This window comes from Camponotus floridanus, unplaced genomic scaffold (assembly GCF_003227725.1).
Source record: "Camponotus floridanus strain SB8 unplaced genomic scaffold, Cflo_v7.5 scaffold21, whole genome shotgun sequence".
NCBI classification, from domain to species: Eukaryota; Metazoa; Arthropoda; class Insecta; order Hymenoptera; family Formicidae; genus Camponotus; species Camponotus floridanus.
Genome location: NW_020229337.1, coordinates 1,144,116 through 1,163,059, shown reverse-complemented (window position 1 = coordinate 1,163,059; position 18,944 = coordinate 1,144,116). Strand labels below are relative to the sequence as shown.

Sequence of the window (18,944 nt, the reverse complement as noted above, 5' to 3'; positions counted from 1 at the left end):
TCTCGGTTTGTGCAGCCGTTAGCCTTAACACACGTTCACACGCTCAATCAACTGGAGAGAGCGTCGCGTTACTACCTTGCCGGGCCTCTCTCAGGGCCAGTACGCTTCTGGCTACGCCGCTGAGAGCATCTTTCCGTTAGTTAGACGCACAATCGAGCTAGGAGTCGGTACGCCTAACGAGATGCCGAATTGCCCAAAGTGCGACAAACCTGTGTACTTTGGTAAGATGACAATTATATTATCGCGACGCCAAGACGTCGAAACTAGTATAATTTTCACGGGTCGAAAATTTCCGATTCTACGAAGTGTACCTTGTGACAATCGTAAACGAAGATCATCTTTTACGTTCGTAGCATCGAGAAATCTGTGATCTTACAATTAGTAGAATTATATGTATAGAGAGAGTAAAGCTTTATTTACTAATTTAATGTGACTCTTAAACTAATCCTGTATTCGAGTTATTTTCTCATGTCACTCTCGTCTCTCTTCGAGAGTGGAAAAGTGAAAAGATTGAAAGTGGCATAATTTTATTTGTAAAAATTTTTCTCGAGCACTGCTGTTTCGTAAGCGCAATTACGTAATAAGTTATTGTGTCAATCATTTATATAGCGAAGAAAAGAGGTTATTGAGTATCTCACATCGATAAAGACGTAACGTAATAATCACAATTCACGAGTTTGTAAACTGTGTGCGTCGCATGATATGAAAGTTTAGAGTAATTAAAAGTAGAGAATATATTGCATAAATTTTTTATTTCTCTTTTTCTTTGATATTATATATATGTAACTATATCTTTTTATTATTATTATTATCTTCCCGGAAAATGCAGAAATATAGAAATCATATTTGATAAATAGAATGCAATACTATTAATGGTACGACTTGCATATAAATATATGCCATTTATATTTTATATTTTATAATTTCATATATATATATTCTTTTAAAGAAAGAAAAAGAGATAAATACAATATAAAATGTATGTTATATAAAAATATATATGTATAATATAAAATATTTTCTCTCTCTCTCTCTCTCTCTCTCTCTCTCTCTCTCTCTATCTCTATCTCTTTTCTCTCTTAATATATATCTATCTATCTGTTTGTCTGTCTATCTTTGTGTTTGAATTCATAAGATTTAAGCTGTACAAAAAAGGGATAGAATATCAGACAAACATAAATACTTGAAATGGTAAACCCGCGGTGACGACATCAATGATATCATTAAACGACCTCGGAATTCACCTCGGCAAATATTATGTCAGTCCGTTTCACTGTATTCAAGACTCGAGTTTTTTACTACAAGTAGATAGAGTGTGAATAATCCAATCAGAGTTTTTATAGACTAAACAATTCGTAGTTTCAGCAGAAGCTGCACTAAGCTGCGAAAGACCGCAGATTTGCATGAGATTAAGTTGGCATAACGTTTCATAACGAATGACGTCTGCTCATCATCAGTTCGTCTATGCGCGTTACAATTCGCTTTTACATTCGGAAAATCGGACGACCGTTATCGACGATGATTTTCGAAAACAAGGAAACGACGGCCTCGAAACCTACTTCAAACGCGTTATAATATTGCATCGTACTTTGTAACTTGTACCGTAATTAGTAGTCGGCGGAACGTTCCGCGGGTGATAACGTTATCTATTAGTCGAATGTGCACTTTGAGACTCACGCATTGCGCATAATAGTTCTGTCCGGCCATAGATAAACACTGTAGACGGATAGTTATCATGCGCATTCACCTGCAAAGTCCAAGGTTCTCTTTTTTAGATTCCAGAACTGATACATTCGCGAAAAATTCGATATACGATGGCTTAGCTTACACGATTGATACTCGTATCAAATAGTGTATTTGAGCTGTCTTAACCTTATATAATAGAATATTCACTAATTATTTATTATTTGGTCTATTATTTTTTATACGCGTATCAAATGATCCGTGGGAACAAGGCCATCTTGGATGCGTCTCGTTCCGAGGATAGACAAGGACAGGAATCTGAAAAAAAGTCGACGCGTGTCAGTTTCGCGTTTAGACGTGCATTTTTCATTGACTTGTTTTTCCTCCCGAAACTTTTTTAAAGCCCGCTGACACTAACGGAATTGACTGCATTTTTCACGCGGCACGAATGAACGTGCGATACGAATGTTAGGTCATGACGACGGGTTGGAAAAAAAGGGACACTCCCTTTCCGTGTAAAATGCTCGAAAACGAATGCGAGTCATTGAAATTTTTTCACGCTAGCAATTGAATTATATATTGCGTGTCTGCATTTGTCAAATATAGATAAAAGAAAAAAAAGTATGCTAATTCAAAAAGAGAAACGAGAAAAGGAGAAATCGTGACGTGAAATGCGACGATGGGATAAGAGCAAGGAAACTGCATCGGGCAAAGTGCAACACACAACGATAAACTGTCCAGCCGTGAGGACAACAACAAAGGAGACGCGGTTGGTATATATCGCACGCGCGCGCACAGGTACTAATAAGAACAACACAGACGCAGCATGAAACAGGTTTGCAGAAGAATAGCTAGGTCTCATGATACGAAAAGGTAGAAGAAGAGAACCCGCGAAGAGAGTAGGTTGGAGTTTCCCGCCGCAACCCCCGCTACCGTTGGAAAGGGAGAGGGAGAAGGAACCGGCGTGATGCGAGATCTCCGAGGGGTTTTCTCGGGTACCCAAAGGGAAGAAGGCACCGTGCGAGGGAAGAGGGGGAAGGTACGATAGCTGCGGACGATGGTTTGAAAAGAAGCGAGCGTGGGCGAGGATCGCGGTGGAAGACAAGAGACGGTCTCGGTCGACGAGGTCGAGGGAGAGAAAGAAACGACGGGGCCGGAGGACCCAAAGGTTGAAGGGAGAATGACGTTCCGAGGGAAGCTATGCAATCAACGTAGCGACGACGACGGCGGTGGCTGATTGTTTAGTTCCCCGGGTACAACGAATCGCGTTCACGGCACTGTCTCTACCTTTTCGCGCGCGGCGAATGTGCCGCTGACGATTATGCGCCCGCTTCTCCGTCGCCAGATAATTAGGAGTTAATTAACTAATGGCCCTTTATGCGCGCACCCTTCTTACCCGCGATACACACCGCGCGCATTCTCTCTCTCTCTCTCTCTCTTGGATCTTGTTTCTCTTCCGCCGTACGTTCGCCATATTCCTCATCCTCCGCTGCATTTCGCGCTTTTACCGATGCATCCTTTCCTCCTCCCCGATGCGCACCCACTGCACACTCTCGTCTCGTCATTTTCCAATTTCCCTCGCTGGCGCTACCGCCCTTTGTGCTCCTTCTTAGACACGGTGGAGCGTTTGAATGCAACCACCAGCTCGCTGCGGTTTTCTCTTGCCTCTTTTTTTTCTTTCTTTTTATGTCTCTTTTTTTTGTCTCCCCCGCGAGGTTTGATACGCTCTAATGGCGTGATACGCCGTAGCAGAGGAAAAAAAAATCGGTCTCCGGCTTTCGTCGAATCTTTTGTCGAGTCGCCGGATACGTATGAGCTATATTCATGAATAAGGGTATTAGAAGTCAATGAAATGTCAACTCTCGTAAGTTAAAACGGAATTCGCGAATTTTTAGTTAATGCGGAAAATCGCAAAAATTACTCCGCGGAAAATTATATTATAAGCCAACTAAGGAGATTTATCCTTATCAATATATTTAATCTCATATATGATTAATTAATAATATTATCTACTGATAACTACTGAGGATCACTAAAGTGATATATTTGTCTTATTTAAAGAATGCATGCGATCAATTATTGTCTTTCCAAATATTTAGAATTGATAATCCAGAATAAATTTAGCATTAAAAATATATATTTACATACACATAACACAAATAACAAAAGATGTAATAAAACGACATCGTATAAAATTTGCAATATCTCAAAAAAATATAATCTGAATGAGTCTTGTATTTTTTCTTTTGTATCGCTTCATCTTTCTTTCCAACAATCCTATGGTAACAAGGGTGAGCTTTTCGTATGCACATCCCGATGCAAATTTCCGTAGATGCATCTGGGAGTTAACTGAGCTGAGGTACACGTATAATGTGACTCGCATACGAGGGAGATTTAAGGGTTTTTTTTGTTGGAATCTACAGACGACGCGACATCCTTTGTGAAATACTCCCGCAGAATGTTTCGCGTTCGCGCCTTTAACAAATAACATACACCGATTGATTCCATCGGGACTTTGACATTGGATTTTCTAATTTCGAAATTGCTAATGGAAAGGTTCATACCATCCGTTTTCTCATTCTCATCATCCACAATTCAGACGTGTTCAATACACTTGGGGCTTTAGATTTTACTGCAAATAAGACGACATAATACTATTTTGGTAAAATTATTTTTATTAAATATTATTTTCTTTCAGATCTCATTTCATTTCGGATATTGCAAATATATCATTCAAGTAACATTACCGTCCGGTTTGTCCATCATCCTTTGTCATTAACATGTGTGCCCACTAAATTCTGTTTCCTTCACAGTGATTACTCTTGCGTTAGCAAACGCGCTTGAGAAGCGATACGCTAATGCGGTTTTCGCATTAGCGTAGGAAGATAAAATTTAATATGGAAAGCGCGGCCAGTTCCGCCGCGGTGAACCACCTTTTACGTTACGAAACGCGCGTTAACATTCATCTTGTGTTGCAGCCGAGAGGAAGACGTCCTTAGGCAAAGATTGGCACGGTTCGTGTTTACGCTGCGAGAAATGCAATAAGACCCTAACACCCGGGGGTCATGCCGAGCACGAAGGGAAACCCTATTGCAATCACCCTTGCTATGCAGCCCTATTCGGTCCAGGAGGTAAGTGGAAAGCTTCGTCTTGGCTTGAGCGCGTTGCGCTTCGTTTCTCCTAAAACTGCTTCATATTCAAAACCCTTCGCAGAACGTCGTCGTGTCCTCTGCTCTTAATATATTAAATTAATATGTATCTCTCTCATCCCCTTATTTCACTCGTTTATATGCACATCTCATCGCACTTTACATTACTGTTTTCAAATTAAATTTTTCCACCGCTTGCGATATCAAGGAGATCCGTCTAACGAAGCGATTATTATGCTTACAGGTTTTGGACGTGGCGGTGCTGAAAGTTATATTTACAATAAGTAAATATATATAAAGGCAACAATATTTTTTAAGTTAAAATATACAATATTGTACAATTTTGAACACAAGGAGCAAATATGCGATTAAATAAGATAATGATCATTATTATTAATTCCGGATATTTATATATAGGTAAATATTTCTATTTTCTACAAAATATTCCGAGAATGTGTATGTGTTATTGAATATATTGGAAAGATATATTCAACATTTGTCAACTGTTGAATATAATATTATATATAAGGAAGAAAAATTAAATTTTATGTTATATATTTTTCTAACACCCATATCTATACACATTCTTAATAGATTAAAATATCGTATAGCGATAATATAGATAGTGCAGGTTACATGCTCTCTGATCTGTCAGACTGCATAACGCCGATAAAGGAGAGATATACGTTTACAACTACAGATGCATTGCCATCATAAATGGAAAAGGCTGAAAATTGAAAATTCTCGTATAAAAATGAGCTATATATTTATAATATAAAATTTTACTCTCTTATAATTTATGAAAATATTTTTCTGTAAATTATTCTGTCATTATCGATGTTCTGCACAGGAATTTATATGACTGCAAACAGATGTCGCTAAATGTACCTCTTCTCAGCTTTAAATATTTAATTAGTTTTTACAATTTGAGAAATATAAATATTGTGCTCATTATATATATATGCGACAAAAATATGTTTTATACGCGTTATAAATAGTTAAAGGATGTATATTTATATTTTATTGCATCTATCGTAACTCTCTATCGCAATTTTACTATATCTAATACAATGCTGCGATAAGAGAACTGATAATTTAACTTTATCTTTAATATTTCTTTCTTTTATAATATTAGTGTGAATAATAAAAAGTAATTTTTAAAAAATTCTCTCTGATATCTAGATAAGTTAAATTGCGCGTGCTTTAGAAAAAGAGCCAACGATAATTATTTTTAATGATATTTTGCAGATACCTTTGATTTTTGCAGTACATCATTAGCTATTTATTACACATATATAAAATCTTTAATCTTGAACGTGTCTTTGACAATATATGTTAAAAAAGTAAGTTATTATAGGTAATTAAACATAGAAATGAAGTTCATATAAACGTTATATATTTATTTAAAATACATAATATACGATGAAGAGGGAAGAAATTATAGAGAGTTAAAAAGCGTAGAGACCACGTTCATATAAACCTCATATTTATTTAAAAAGGATGTACAGAGTTTTGTTTGCAAGTATCAACAGCGAGACTCGGCAAGAGCGGCGCACGGAACAAGAATATCACACGGGAGACGAAACGAAATAAAATGAGACAATTATGTTCATTTAAAAATGCACGGCCGCGGCATCCTCGAGTCGAAATCTCACAGAGATTCGCGAATCTACAATTTGTGCGGACAATTTTCATAAATTTTTCGCCTATCGCTTGAATGCCGCGCACAGTCATTTATCTCTGCGTTTTTCACACTTAATTTTTCAATATTATTAATCGTGCTTCATCGACTGCTTTTTCTCCTATGGAGGCTAGAAAACGTTTACTGCAATATTGCTCTCTCGACAGGTTCTTTGGCAAAACTTATTACACATAGGTCATCATTACAATTAATAAATAATAAAGGTATTAAATAATAATATAATAAAGATGTGTGTGATGATGATACAATAATAATATAATAATAATAATAATATAATAATAATAATAATAATAATAATCGTGATAAAATAATGAAAATAGTGAAAATAGCAAATAGAATAAGAATTAATATATATATAATCAGCTTCATTACGATAATAGCAATAAAATAACAATGTATAAGTATGCAATAATCGATCGCGGGATAATCGCACCGAGCATCGGACGCAACATCCAGCCGATGTTCGGCTATTCAAGATGCAAACGTATACGCATTCGTTATCGCTTTTCGAACTATTCTAAAAATTTGTGCTTTTCGTTCGACGGTACCGAACTGGGAAAGTTGTGTCGCCGGGATTTATAGAGAGCGCGAAAGAAGAAAACGGTAGCAATCTCGCATTTTTTTCTGCATCTGCGCTTATACCTTCCCGCACGGCTTCGTATCACGCTATTGTGAGTGTAAGTAATATCGCAATTTGCCGTTCGACTAACAATTAAATGATTTTCTTTGCAATCGCTAATTACAATTGTTAATTAGCTTTCAATCAAGATAAAAGTTGCTAAAGAGCGTAATGCAAAAAACATGATGTGGGGGACGAAACGTTTGATCCTCGTGAATACGGTCTAATTATCGGGCGAAAGGCGATCGACACGGACGGAACATTAGGTGAGAGATTTGGGAAATTTGGCCAGTTAGCTAGGATCGATAATTTCGATTTCGCGAGTGCGCTTTGGATCGACGCTAACAGTTCAAATAATGTCTCTTACACATCGACCTGTTTAACATTATAAGACAATATTCGCCTTTGGATTACTTCAAACATATTGCAATATTTTGTTCACTAGCGCACCTTCCCTTTGAGTATATTTGTGTACGTATGTGTGTATGTGTGCATTGTATGTATGTATGCATGTATGTATGTATGTATATATATGTGTGCGCGCGTGTGTGACTAGAAATTGTCGGATTAAGTATCGCCAAGCAATTTCTGATCTACAACGTTGTACGGCGTACTGGCTGAATTAATTCCGAGACGCATGAAATTGGTAGCGCGTGCCGCTGCCGAGGCGTCAATGATTAGCGCGATTATTAAATCGGGGAACTGCTCTCTCGCGCGAGCGTAATTTCTCATTAAAAATCACCGACGCGCCCGGCCGCTAATTGCGCCTTCGTGATAATCTTCTTCGGGCGCGTTCTGCCCGACGGTGAGCGGGAAGCAGCACGGCTTCCGCCGTAAAGCGGAAGCGCGTCGAACGGAACGGGGGAACGAGCGTGATCGCCGGGCCGTCGAGGAAATGTCCATGCGCCGACTTGCGCTAATTATCACGAGTACGAATGCTCTCCATACAATGGCGCTCGATATCCTGCTGCGATTCACATGCTTATCTTGACAACAAATTTCTTTTTTAATCGAGCATGGACAGTGAAAGAATATTTTAATTTTAAAATTGTTTAAGCTATCTCTTTTATTTCAATTATCTCCATTATTTTGTTCTTTAATTAATGACTTTACGTCGATCCTATACACGCCGCTCGCGATTACGCGTGATACATCCGTGCGGAAAAATATCCGCCGCTCAAAACCAGCACGCTTTTTGCCGCAGTTGCGCGACGTGCTCGTTCGTTCGACTATCCGCGTTACGTGTATCAATGCCTGTGCGTGCTGCGTGCGTGGGTGGTACGCGTGTGACATGTGTACGTGCATGTGTTTATGGATTTGCTCGCGCATTTCGTGTATGTCTGTGTGTGTGTATGGTCTTTGGTTTCTACAAAAAATATATATAATATCCTTAACAGTAGTGATCGTTACGTCGACTCCTGATTTAAAAATCTCAAACTTATCGAGTTATATTCTACGATACTCTTAGGGGATGAGGAGGGGTTCGTCGTGCCTACGGGAGAGAATAAACGTGCCATCGGAGCGCTTGACTTTTTTGTTTACACAGATCATATATATAATATATATATATATATATATTTTTTGTATTCTTATTTATATATGTTCAATTTATATATATTTACATGGTCGGCGACTACGTTTGCTAACGCAAGCGCGCGCTCGCGTGGACCATCGCGCGGAAATTACGCTAACTGAGGATCATTAAATTAAACTACCTATCACCGCGTGCTCTGTCCAGAGAGCCGCAGCGATATCGTCTACGACGTGATCGACTCTCGAGCGTTCGATCTACTCGCGTCGCCGCCAATTGTCGGCAATTTACGAGTCGATCGATTGATCGAAATCGATCGACGATTGTTTCCTCGGATCGCAATGGAAATAAATAAAACGCAGTAACTGACATTTGTAGCGGCGACGCGAGGGAGCTCTGTACGCCAATTTCGACACGATCGACGTCACTCGCATCAAGTTCGCTTTACCTGGTATCACATCGCGCGCTTATCAATTAAATCAGAATTCTCAAGTTCTCCCTCCGATCCACGTTCAACGTTTACAAAATTTCTAGAATCTCTTCGACGTCTCTAATCCGAAAACGTCGTTTTACCAGGTTTCCATCGACGTCCCAAAAGATTCTTCGATCTTCCTCTGCTGTCGTTGATTCGTTCAATAGATTCTACATGCGAACCCTCCACCGCGCGCCTTCCCGATGCGGTTAAATCAGAGATCATTGCTTAATTTCGACGTGGTGTCTCTTCGTGATATGGCGGCCGTTGTCGCAGAGCCCGCTGCCTCCCCGCCGATCGCCGGGAGGACACTCGGCCAGAGGCCATTCCCCCCGATATTCGCGCGGTTCGACCATCAGGCGAGATAGAGGTCCGTCGGCGTGACGGAGGTGTGGTCCGGCTTGGTGCACGCGCTTCCGGTCGGCGAGGCCGCGCTGGCCCCGCTGCTGGCTCTCGTCGCCGCCAGGGGCGAACGGCTGGCCACGTCGGCGCTGCTCTCCGGACCACCGCCGGTGCAACCGCCGCCACCGCCGCCCCCCTGCTGCGACGTGTGGGTGGACGTGTCTCCGTTGCAGTAGTAGTACGTGGAATCTGGAACGAGAGATGGGCGATTTCACGTTCGTCGTGGCTCGAATCTGTGGATCTCTCTGTCTGTGTCAACAGTCTATGTTCCTGCTCAACGTATTCTGCGCGACGATAATGTCGAATCCTTGCCGGGTTTAATGCCACGATTAAAGTACTCGAAATGTTACAAGGGAGTTTACGTTGCGCGCATCTAAATTTCTCTCGTCTCTCGCGAGCAATTTACAGCGTTGCATATTCAGGCGGTTTCCTCGCAACGACGTTTTCGCGCGCGGAATTAAAATGGAATAAATTGCTTTCCGCGGTGCACACCTATCTAATTTTCGCGTTTAATTATAGCACCTCACGTAACGCTCGCGTGGAATATCGGGAACGAGGAGGAATAAGTTGAGCGTGCGCGCCGACAGGGGAAGGGGAGCGAGAACGCTGCGAGATATCGCGAACGGGATCTGCGTTACGTGTTACAGATTAGTTGTGTATCGCGTGTCCGATATATATAAGAGAGAGAAAAGAGTGCTTTATTATTCTATTCGCTCCTCTCTCTGCACGCGCGCCTTCTCCTCTACATCCATGTACGCTCACCGAGGGAGAGGGTATCGCGATCTTTGTCTAGCGTTACCTAGGATTGAAACCGTAGTAGAATAACGCATGGAACTAGGAGCTCGGCGTTATCTCATACGAATCGAGTCGATTAATTCGCGTTTTAATGAAGAACGAAATTGGATCGCGCGAAATTACATCTGCGGCTTGCGTATCTGTCAAAGTTTTTGTCGAGAGAAAAATTTTGGCATTTCCGAGTGTTGCACGTAATAGCCTGCGACTTTACTGGATTTTGCGAATGATCGCGAATTTTTTTCTCGATAATCGATGGCGATGGCTCGGAAGAAGGGAAAATTGCAGCTCTGCCGTGCCTTCGTATATTCGATTCATCCCTGATCTAATCGGTACTAATACTCACTGTTTACTTACTGAGCAACCCGCTTGTCGCTGCCCCATAACCATAGCCGCTGTAGGGTGCACTCGAGTACTGGGAGTACGCAGCACTATACGCATAATCGCCACCACCTGAACAAAAGTCGATGATAAGCTGATTAGCGCGAGTTGACAGACGTTTCCAACAGGTCTCCGACAGTCGCGTTATGTTAATGTCTCGATTAATTTCCGAAACTCGTCTCTTGCGGCTCGCGCGCGAAAATGCGCCAGTAATAAGGGGTAATTTAAGCAGACCTTCGCGTTGCAAGATGATTTTACAGAGTAATTAAAAAACTCACGGCACTTGTATCAAGTTCTCATTACTATTCCTCGAGATAATCGATCTCTCGCTGTATTATAATTATCATTAAGCAACATGGTAATAACAACTCTCTTTGAAGAAAAGAAATGTTGGAGATAAAGCAAAAACTAATTATATTTATTACGCAAGGAATATAAATAAGAAAAGAATATATTATACACATCTACTAAGGATAAATATGTGTCGTCATAGTATCCTCCATTGGTACGCGATTGTCTCTCTGACGGACGGAAATCGTCGTCCTTGCGAGCAAAATTGCCGTTGCTGGACCGCCTCGAACTGGTAAATCAGTGCTCCTCTGTGAAAGAGCTCTGACTTACCCTCCGAATGTACCACCGAGCCCGGTTCAACCCCCGGAGGGTATACGAGCGCGCTTGTCCTTGACAGACGGTTAAGCAAGCGGTTGTGTCTGATTGTACTCACCGGTGGCGTAGTGTCCGAAACTTGGGAGCATCGTCGAGTACGGCGGTATCGCAGAGGCTACTTGGGGCTGAGAAACTGGCGGCTGCAAGACCGTCAGTCCGGGATCCCCTCCGGGGGTGTTGGGGGCCGCGGGGGTGGCGTTTGTCTCGTTCTGCAACGAAATCGGGGGACTTTGCTCGCCCCCACCGGCCCCCACCCCGACATACGATACTGCGACGGTACTGCTCTCTGCTATGGCCATGCACAACACAACACGACATTCGAGTCAAGCACTAGCTAACGATCAGCGCCTTACGTCTAAAGCTTAATTAAACTGTTTCGGTAGGATTGGGAAAAAATCTGGAATCTGGGATTTCGATTGCTTCGAAATACTACATATTTCAATATTTTCCATGTTTAAATCTATTTTCAATTCTCTTCACTTCTTCCTGACTCAACATACATGACATTTAAATCTATGTAAATTTTAATCTTGAAGAAGAAGAATTAAAAGTGCGTTGTTTTCATTCGACTCGAATGTAAAAATGAAATTTAAGAAAATAATTGAATAATCGAATGCTGTTATTTCTTTGAGATCTAAGACGACTGCAATCTCGTATGCGCAAGTGGATAATAGGAGGATTTGTACGAAGAGAGCGGGAGATACCACGCTTAATCTCTCAACAATCAACGTTGATAATACACACTTGAGACATATATTAGTTTTGGACACGCGCATATCTGAGAGTGGCTCAATAAAAATCTTATGCTCAGCGAAACAGATGTACATGACTCGGCGCGAGACCGTAAGAGAACTAAAGAGGTGGCGAACTCACCGGTGGTGTGGTAAGGAGACATGTTAGCCCCGTCCAATGTTTGGCTCAATTTTAGTTCTTGCATCGTCAGTGGCGCGAGCGGCGTCAAAGTACCACCTGCTATTAAGGGATCCCCATTTTTCCGTTATTGCGGTTCTCGTATCGTCGACGGACGATCAAGGCGGAACGTTAAAAGGTCGGTCGCGAAAAACGCGCATACGTGTTGTCCAGGATTTCTTGCAAGAATTATTATAAAGGATAGAGCGAGGAGATCTCGCAAGCTTCCCTCGCGTACAACGTTCGACGAAAAGCGTTAAAGTACTTTCGCGTACGATCATTTTACTCCGAGACACTACTACATATTAACGGCGGGGCGGCAAGTCGCGCGATCGCGACTTGGAGCGTTTACGTCGTCCTTCAAAAATCTTTCGATCCGGGGCGAAGATCCTCGATTGAATTTCATGAGATGAAGCCGCCGTTACACGCCTCGCTTCGTCCATTCCGAAAGGCAACGATCGGGAGAATTCGCGGCGTGGCGCGACGCGACGCGGCGTGACCGAGTTGCTCGCAACACGTGCTCCATCGGAGAAAGTTCCACTCGTGTGTGTTGTGTACCGGTTACTTTTCAATAGCTCGTACCGTCCGTATACGTTCCGCCGTTGATCGGTCGCCTTTAAACGGCGCAAGAAAAGTAGAGAGCGAGATAGAGTGGAAAAATGAAGAGAAAGAGAAAAAGAGAGAGAGAGAGAGAAAAGAGCGAATATGTATATGTACGTGAGAGGAGAATAGGCGAGAAAAGTGAAAGAAAGATCCACGAATAAGAAAGAAAGAATCCCCGGCGATTATCATTTTGATAAGAAGAGAAATACAAGCGGAAAATAAAAAGAAAAAGAGAGAGAATGTATGGTGAAAGAAGTGAGAGCACTATTCCCTAAAGCCTGGAAACGCCGAACCACCGTGTGGAGCCTCCCGCCACCTCTTCTGCCGCTGCTCGGCACAGCTCATGCATTATTAAAGCCATGTATTTAGCCGATATGGGTATGCAAAGCAAGACGTAAGCCGCAATAATAAGCGTACAGGGAGGAGACGAGATGAAGGAGGGAAAGAAAGAAAAAGAAAGAGAGAGAAGAGTCTTTGAGAATGAAGAGGAGAGGGAGGGAACGAAGGAAGGTGGTGGACTCGGTATATGACATTACGTACGAGAGATTGTGGCGCGCACACTGTCTAGGATTTCTGTGAGAGGGGAGGAACGGAGAAAGAGAGATAGATAGATAGACAGATAGATAGATAGATAGATAGATCGAGAGAGAGAGAGAGAGAGAGAGGCCACGCTGACAGGGTTGAGGGTTGTCGGAGGGTGTCGGAGGGTGAAAAGAGAGGGAACGCTCACCTATGGTGCCCCCTATGGGCGGAGTGTAGAGATGGGGCGTTTGCGCTTGCGTCATCGTGCTGATGGTGCCCAGGGAGTCGTACAGCTCGGCGGAGGTGGCAATAGCGTTCCCGGGGAATCCGCTGTGTTCGTAGTAACCGCTGCCACCTCCGCCACCTCCACCGCCACCGCCGCCGCTGTTGCCGCCACCACCTCCGCCGCCGCTGCCGCCGTTTCCACTACCGTTTGTGCCATTGCCGCCGAGTTCGCTCAGGAGCTTGTGCTCGTCCTTGATGCTCCATTTACTCGACCACAGCTGCAACATAGACCGGCGGAACCTAAAGTCGAAGTTCGCGAGTTGGAGGGACATCCGAGAACAAGCGCCAAGATTGACTTGGATGTTGTAGCTCGGTTCGAGCTTGACTCGGTCCCGCGATTACCGCAACTGCCTGAGAGTTATGCGGAGATTCTATGCGGAACTTGTGCTCGCTTTTGATTGATTAGGGCGTTTTAATCGAGGTATGCTATACACTTGGGCTTGACCTACGCCCGAGATTACGATCTGATTTAATTATCCGCATAGGTAATTAGGTAATACGAATAGTTAGATGTACGCGATTAAATGCACTTGGAAATGAATAATTATTTATTGAAATATCGCTGCTTAAAAGAAACTTTGTTGGTTTTACTCACGTTTGAATACAGCTGATCGCCGTTGTAGTTGTTTCTTTGCCTCTTCAAGTCGTTCTCCGCATGGTCGTTCAGGTCGCGATTATCGTCTGTAATCATTCATCAAGAGTTGCATTTTTAAAGAAACAATTTACATTTTCTTTTCATTTGAATTTTTCCATTTTCGTTCAATAACAGAGACAATCGTGATTCCGATATTCGAGCGAAATGTCCAACGAATGCCATTCGATTCCGTCGGTATCTCGAATTTGATAATTTCGAAACGAACGAGGAAAAATGAATCGAATGGTGGCGATCGCACCCACCCACATACACACAACAAGCCCGCGCGATCCGATACGCGGTCGGCCTCTCGTATTAACCCACGAATCAAGACACAAATTAAACGTGGCTGGCCGAAACTAAATTGAATCTGTCGAGTGGACGCGGCGCGGAGCGACTCGCGCGTAGACGGCGTATGGCATTGATAGATAGAGAAACAATTTCGATTCTATTATACGTCTTTATTATCTCTCGGCCGTCCCGGCGGTTTAATATAGGGACAAGCACGTGGGACGAGTGTGTCGTTATTCCGATGCCGAGGGGGGGGGCGGACGGTCATCGCGAACCCTTGCCGGGGGATGGAGATCGAGAACGGAACCGACCGGTGAGAGCTGCAGGGATGGTCGAGTAGAGGAGGGAGGAGGAGGTCGAGGAGAGAGAATGACAGTACGGACGTAACGTCGCTGGCGGTGGGGGTAGATAGCCCAACGTTCTGGGGTATCTCGAATAATTAAATGACCATCCGAGGGTAGGAAAGAGGGGAGGGGGGAGAGGGTGCCTAGCATAGGGCTCGTTAAACCTCCCTGTCAAGTTGTGATTGTCCGGCCGGCCGAGAGAGCGACGGTCGACGACCATTCGAGCGGCGGGGTTTGTTCCTGGACCGCTATAAAACCCTCGTTTCAAACACGGCGGTCTCCCTGAATCTCTCTCCTCCCAGTTCCGCTCGAATTTTACGATTCGATCGGCCGAGTTAATCGCGGCCGAACCGCGCCGCGCGTACAAGCGCGTACCGCGTTACGACACGATTTTACTAAAGTTTAAAGGCCGCTTGCCGGAAAGATCCGCTTTATACCCGCGAGCTTTTCGACTGATGAATTGATAAAATTGCCCATCGTTTTCGTGCGCCAAGAATCTTTCTTTTTGCTCACGCGTAAAATTGTGAAAAAATTATTAAAAAAAGAACAATGTTTTAGATTACATTACACAAAATATTACTAACGATGAACAATTAAAATTACAATTTTTTCCAACAGCTAAATCTTATATATATTTATATATTTTATTATTATTTTGAAATTTGTTCGTGTTCTTTTTTTTCTTGGTTAAGCTACGAAATTACAGAAATCGCTCGACGAGGCATATTTTTATACGAATCGAAGTTTACGAGCTTCGGAAAGTCGAAATCATAGTTGGTCCTCGACAGATTTGACAGCGAATGAATTATGTCGCGCGGAAGGAAGGTCAGCGCGTCCCCCTTAAAAAGAGCAGTAAATCGAATAATTCGATTGATGCTCGAAAGGGCAAAGTACGAGCGCTTGCGCAAGCTTTCTCTCTTCTTCTCTCTCATCCGCGTTATTCGAAAGCAATTGAGTCAATGTTAAGCAATACAATACACGGGTAATAATGGACTCTAGGGCGAATCTGGCCCCGCGACTGAAATCCCCTAACGTCCAGGGGATGTATAGGGTGGGACACGCCAGGCTCTGGGATTCTGCATGGGGCCAGAAGCGCGCAGATGTAACGCGACAACAAACAGCCCCGATAGATTGCAACGCTTCCCTCGAGAGGCCGTTCGTAAATTCGTAATAAGCTTCGGGAACTTTGGGCACGGGTATGTCTTGGCTCGTTCGTCTGAGGCATAAATAATCGGTTGCCGCGCCGGGACCGATTTTTCTCGACCCACGAGTCTCAAATTGCGGAAACATCCGTAGAAAATTTTTACAACGTGTACATCTCTAGCATTTGCATGGTTAAAAATAATCGATTTTTGAAATTACATGGCAAACATTCTTCATCTCGAATCCGATTTAGAGTAAGTTCCTTTAATAAGGATTGAAAAAGTGCGTGGAGAAAGTTAATAATGATGATTTTATTTTTAATTATTTATTTATGAAAAATAAATATGTGCAACATTTTCGATACATATATTGTGTTCAGATAATTTTATATTATTAAAATTGTGCACTCAAACTCATCAATAAATTACTAATCCATTAGAATACTAATATAAATGACTCTTTCATAGGAATATGAAATACGAACCGTTTACTAAATCAAGAATTATAAACATAAATATCTACTTGAAAAATTGCAAAATTCGTGCGATACTTCCTGTCAAAATTAATTAATTTGTTTATAATTGTATTAATTTGTACCCGCTTTTGTTTACGCTTCAAATTCGCGCGAAAGTTCGACTATTACGTGTGGCAAATTGAGTAATCAGAAATCATCGTGTCGTAACTCTTATTAAAGGAATCTTTTAATCCGACTCTCAGCCGCTGCAAAATAGCGTCTCGATCGCCCGAGAATCGAAGCAGGATCGAGCACAGCTTCGTAACACAGTTTTTCTCGAGTGCCTCTCTCCGATCGAAGAGCGTTTCATTAAATTTGAGCACTTGCGGTCGATTTTTACGTTCTGATGCAGCGAAGGCAGCGGAGGAACGCTCGTTGAAATTCCAGACAGTTAGGCGGTACACGCGTACAACACGTTACGTGCACGCCGATGGTCTCCCAGGGGGACAGGGAGGCTAATGTGTCGCCGGGGCCCGAGATAGAAGCCGCCTGTGGTCTGTGAAGTTTATAATCTAATACGTACAGCTCTACCCTCTCTCGACGCGAGAGCGCTCGCGCTCGCAAAACATTGAGTGCTTTCGCCGCGGACGCGACCGCTTTTGCGGCCGCGTATATCGCCGCTCTCATAATCCGATTATATTGAATTACCCGTGTACCCATCGGCATACATACACGCGCGCACACGCACGCACGCACATTCTACCAGCCGCACGAATCGATATACCGGAATCTCGCCGCGAAACGCGCGCTCGCGGAATTTTGATCGAGCTTACGCGCGGTTTTTGCCGACGTGTACGTTTTGCCGCGGAATAGAATTACGTCTGTTCCGTGGAATCACGGCGAATCGTATTAGCCTAATAGTCTCCGGTGACACAGGTAGAGAGATGGAGAATTCTAGCGCCTCTCCGAATATCGGACAAGGCGCGTATGTTTTTTTTTTCTTTTTCCTTTCCTTTTCCTCCTCTCGCATTATATTACGCATTATATTCGCACTTTGTAAATCTCGGGATGCGAGATCGAGACCGAAAATTCTCCTTCTCTCTCTCTCTCTCTCTTTCGCGAGGCTAAAACGCCGTAGTCGGTCACGTGTACGTGGCACGTGTCAAGAATATTTCGGGCCGCGTTATTCACGCAATGACAGCAGAATGAATCGCAACACGTGCTCGGCGACGTTTGACTGATAACCTTGCTGCGTTATGCGGCTAATCTTGGTTCGCTCGCTTGGGGCGCAACGAGTGCTCCAAGTGGCTCGATCGTTCGCAAACGAGGCGCGTACGACTAGAAAATATCCCGACTCGAAACATTTGTCTCGATAGACAAACGCTCGTCGCGCATATAATGCTCGTCGTGTTCTATTTACATCGTCTATTCCCCACAATCGTTACTTAAATTATTATCGCTCGACGTTATTGTAAGAAGTTGCTTGTACTTGGTGTAAACGATGCAATGAGTCACTTGTAACGGGATTCGCGTTTGCCATTAAGAAATAAGCGAATCTCTCCATTCTGCCTTTGCATGCCTCTGATTTTAGGAGACATCGCAATTGAGTGGAATATTATTCGCAAACCTTTGTTTCGCGATTAAATAACGCAGCGAAAATTTGGAATGCTCGAGAACAAAACAATAAGCGCGCACAAATTGATGCTGGAAGTTCTCGCGATATCACCGTAATATTAACATCTGAGCCTTTCCGAAATTGTTCAACTTCTCCATTGTCTGCGCCTCTGACGTGTAAACTGACTTAATTCACGTTGATTTACTGGACCGAAACGATGATATAAATGCTATCGTATTTCTTACTTAAAACTTGCATGTTGCGCAATTATCGTTAATTTTCATACCAATTATTGCGACGTCTTATTGAGCCAGACTAATATAATACATACTGTATTATTTTGCTCTTGAGTTCTAGTTTCTCTAAAAGTTTAAGACAAAAATATACACCCACATACATACATGTATTTGTACTAGAGAAGTTTACTCAAATTCAATATCGTAACATTAATATCATCAAAAAATACTCCATTATTATTTAAATTAATTATGCAACTCTCATCGAATAGACTGAAAGAACTTTTAAATTTTTAGAAATCAAACTTTCGAATTTTTAGGCTGATTTACAAATCGATTTAATATATGTGATGTAATAACATGCAATTATATAATTTACAAAATTACGAGTCAAAAAATTATTTTGTAAGTCTCTTACTTTACAAAAACCGCAAACTAATGAAGCAATCTTTTATAAAATTTGATAAAATGCCGCATTCAATTATGCTGAAAAGTATGTGCATGTTAAAGA

General features: G+C 42.5%; 2 protein-coding genes across 6 annotated transcripts in view; one reads left to right on the top strand and one right to left on the bottom strand.

Annotated features, from left to right (window-relative positions):
• Positions 1–5,210, top strand: LOC105253943 (cysteine-rich protein 1). Its single transcript, XM_011262324.3, has 3 exons — positions 1–221; positions 4,662–4,814; positions 5,077–5,210. The coding sequence occupies exons 1-3, from the start codon at positions 182–184 to the stop codon at positions 5,118–5,120; spliced, it is 237 nt and encodes a 78-aa protein (XP_011260626.1). The 5' UTR covers positions 1–181; the 3' UTR covers positions 5,121–5,210.
• A 996-nt stretch (positions 5,211–6,206) lies between these two features.
• The window catches only part of LOC105253948 (paired box protein Pax-5), a 152,407-nt gene continuing 139,669 nt past the window's right edge, over positions 6,207–18,944 (bottom strand). For 3 of the 5 annotated variants that reach the window (XM_025408409.1, XM_025408411.1, XM_025408412.1), the window contains 6 exons: positions 14,312–14,397; positions 13,640–13,934; positions 12,271–12,369; positions 11,456–11,686; positions 10,708–10,803; positions 6,207–9,747 (listed from right to left, as the gene is read on the bottom strand). In XM_025408409.1, the coding sequence (XP_025264194.1) occupies positions 9,512–9,747; positions 10,708–10,803; positions 11,456–11,686; positions 12,271–12,369; positions 13,640–13,934; positions 14,312–14,397 (1,043 nt within the window). In that variant the 3' untranslated portion in view covers positions 6,207–9,511. The remainder of the gene's footprint in view (positions 9,748–10,707; positions 10,804–11,455; positions 11,687–12,270; positions 12,370–13,639; positions 13,935–14,311; positions 14,398–18,944) is intronic. The other 2 variants (XM_025408410.1, XM_025408413.1) reach the window with 2 other exon arrangements.

Bases quoted from the DNA above. Each gene is read 5' to 3' on its own strand.
- LOC105253943 (XM_011262324.3), top strand. From the start codon at position 182: ATGCCGAATTGCCCAAAGTGCGACAAACCTGTGTACTTTG. The intron at 222-4,661 runs GTAAGATGACAA...CTTGTGTTGCAG, and splicing joins CGACAAACCTGTGTACTTTG to CCGAGAGGAAGACGTCCTTA. The intron at 4,815-5,076 runs GTAAGTGGAAAG...TTATGCTTACAG, and splicing joins AGCCCTATTCGGTCCAGGAG to GTTTTGGACGTGGCGGTGCT.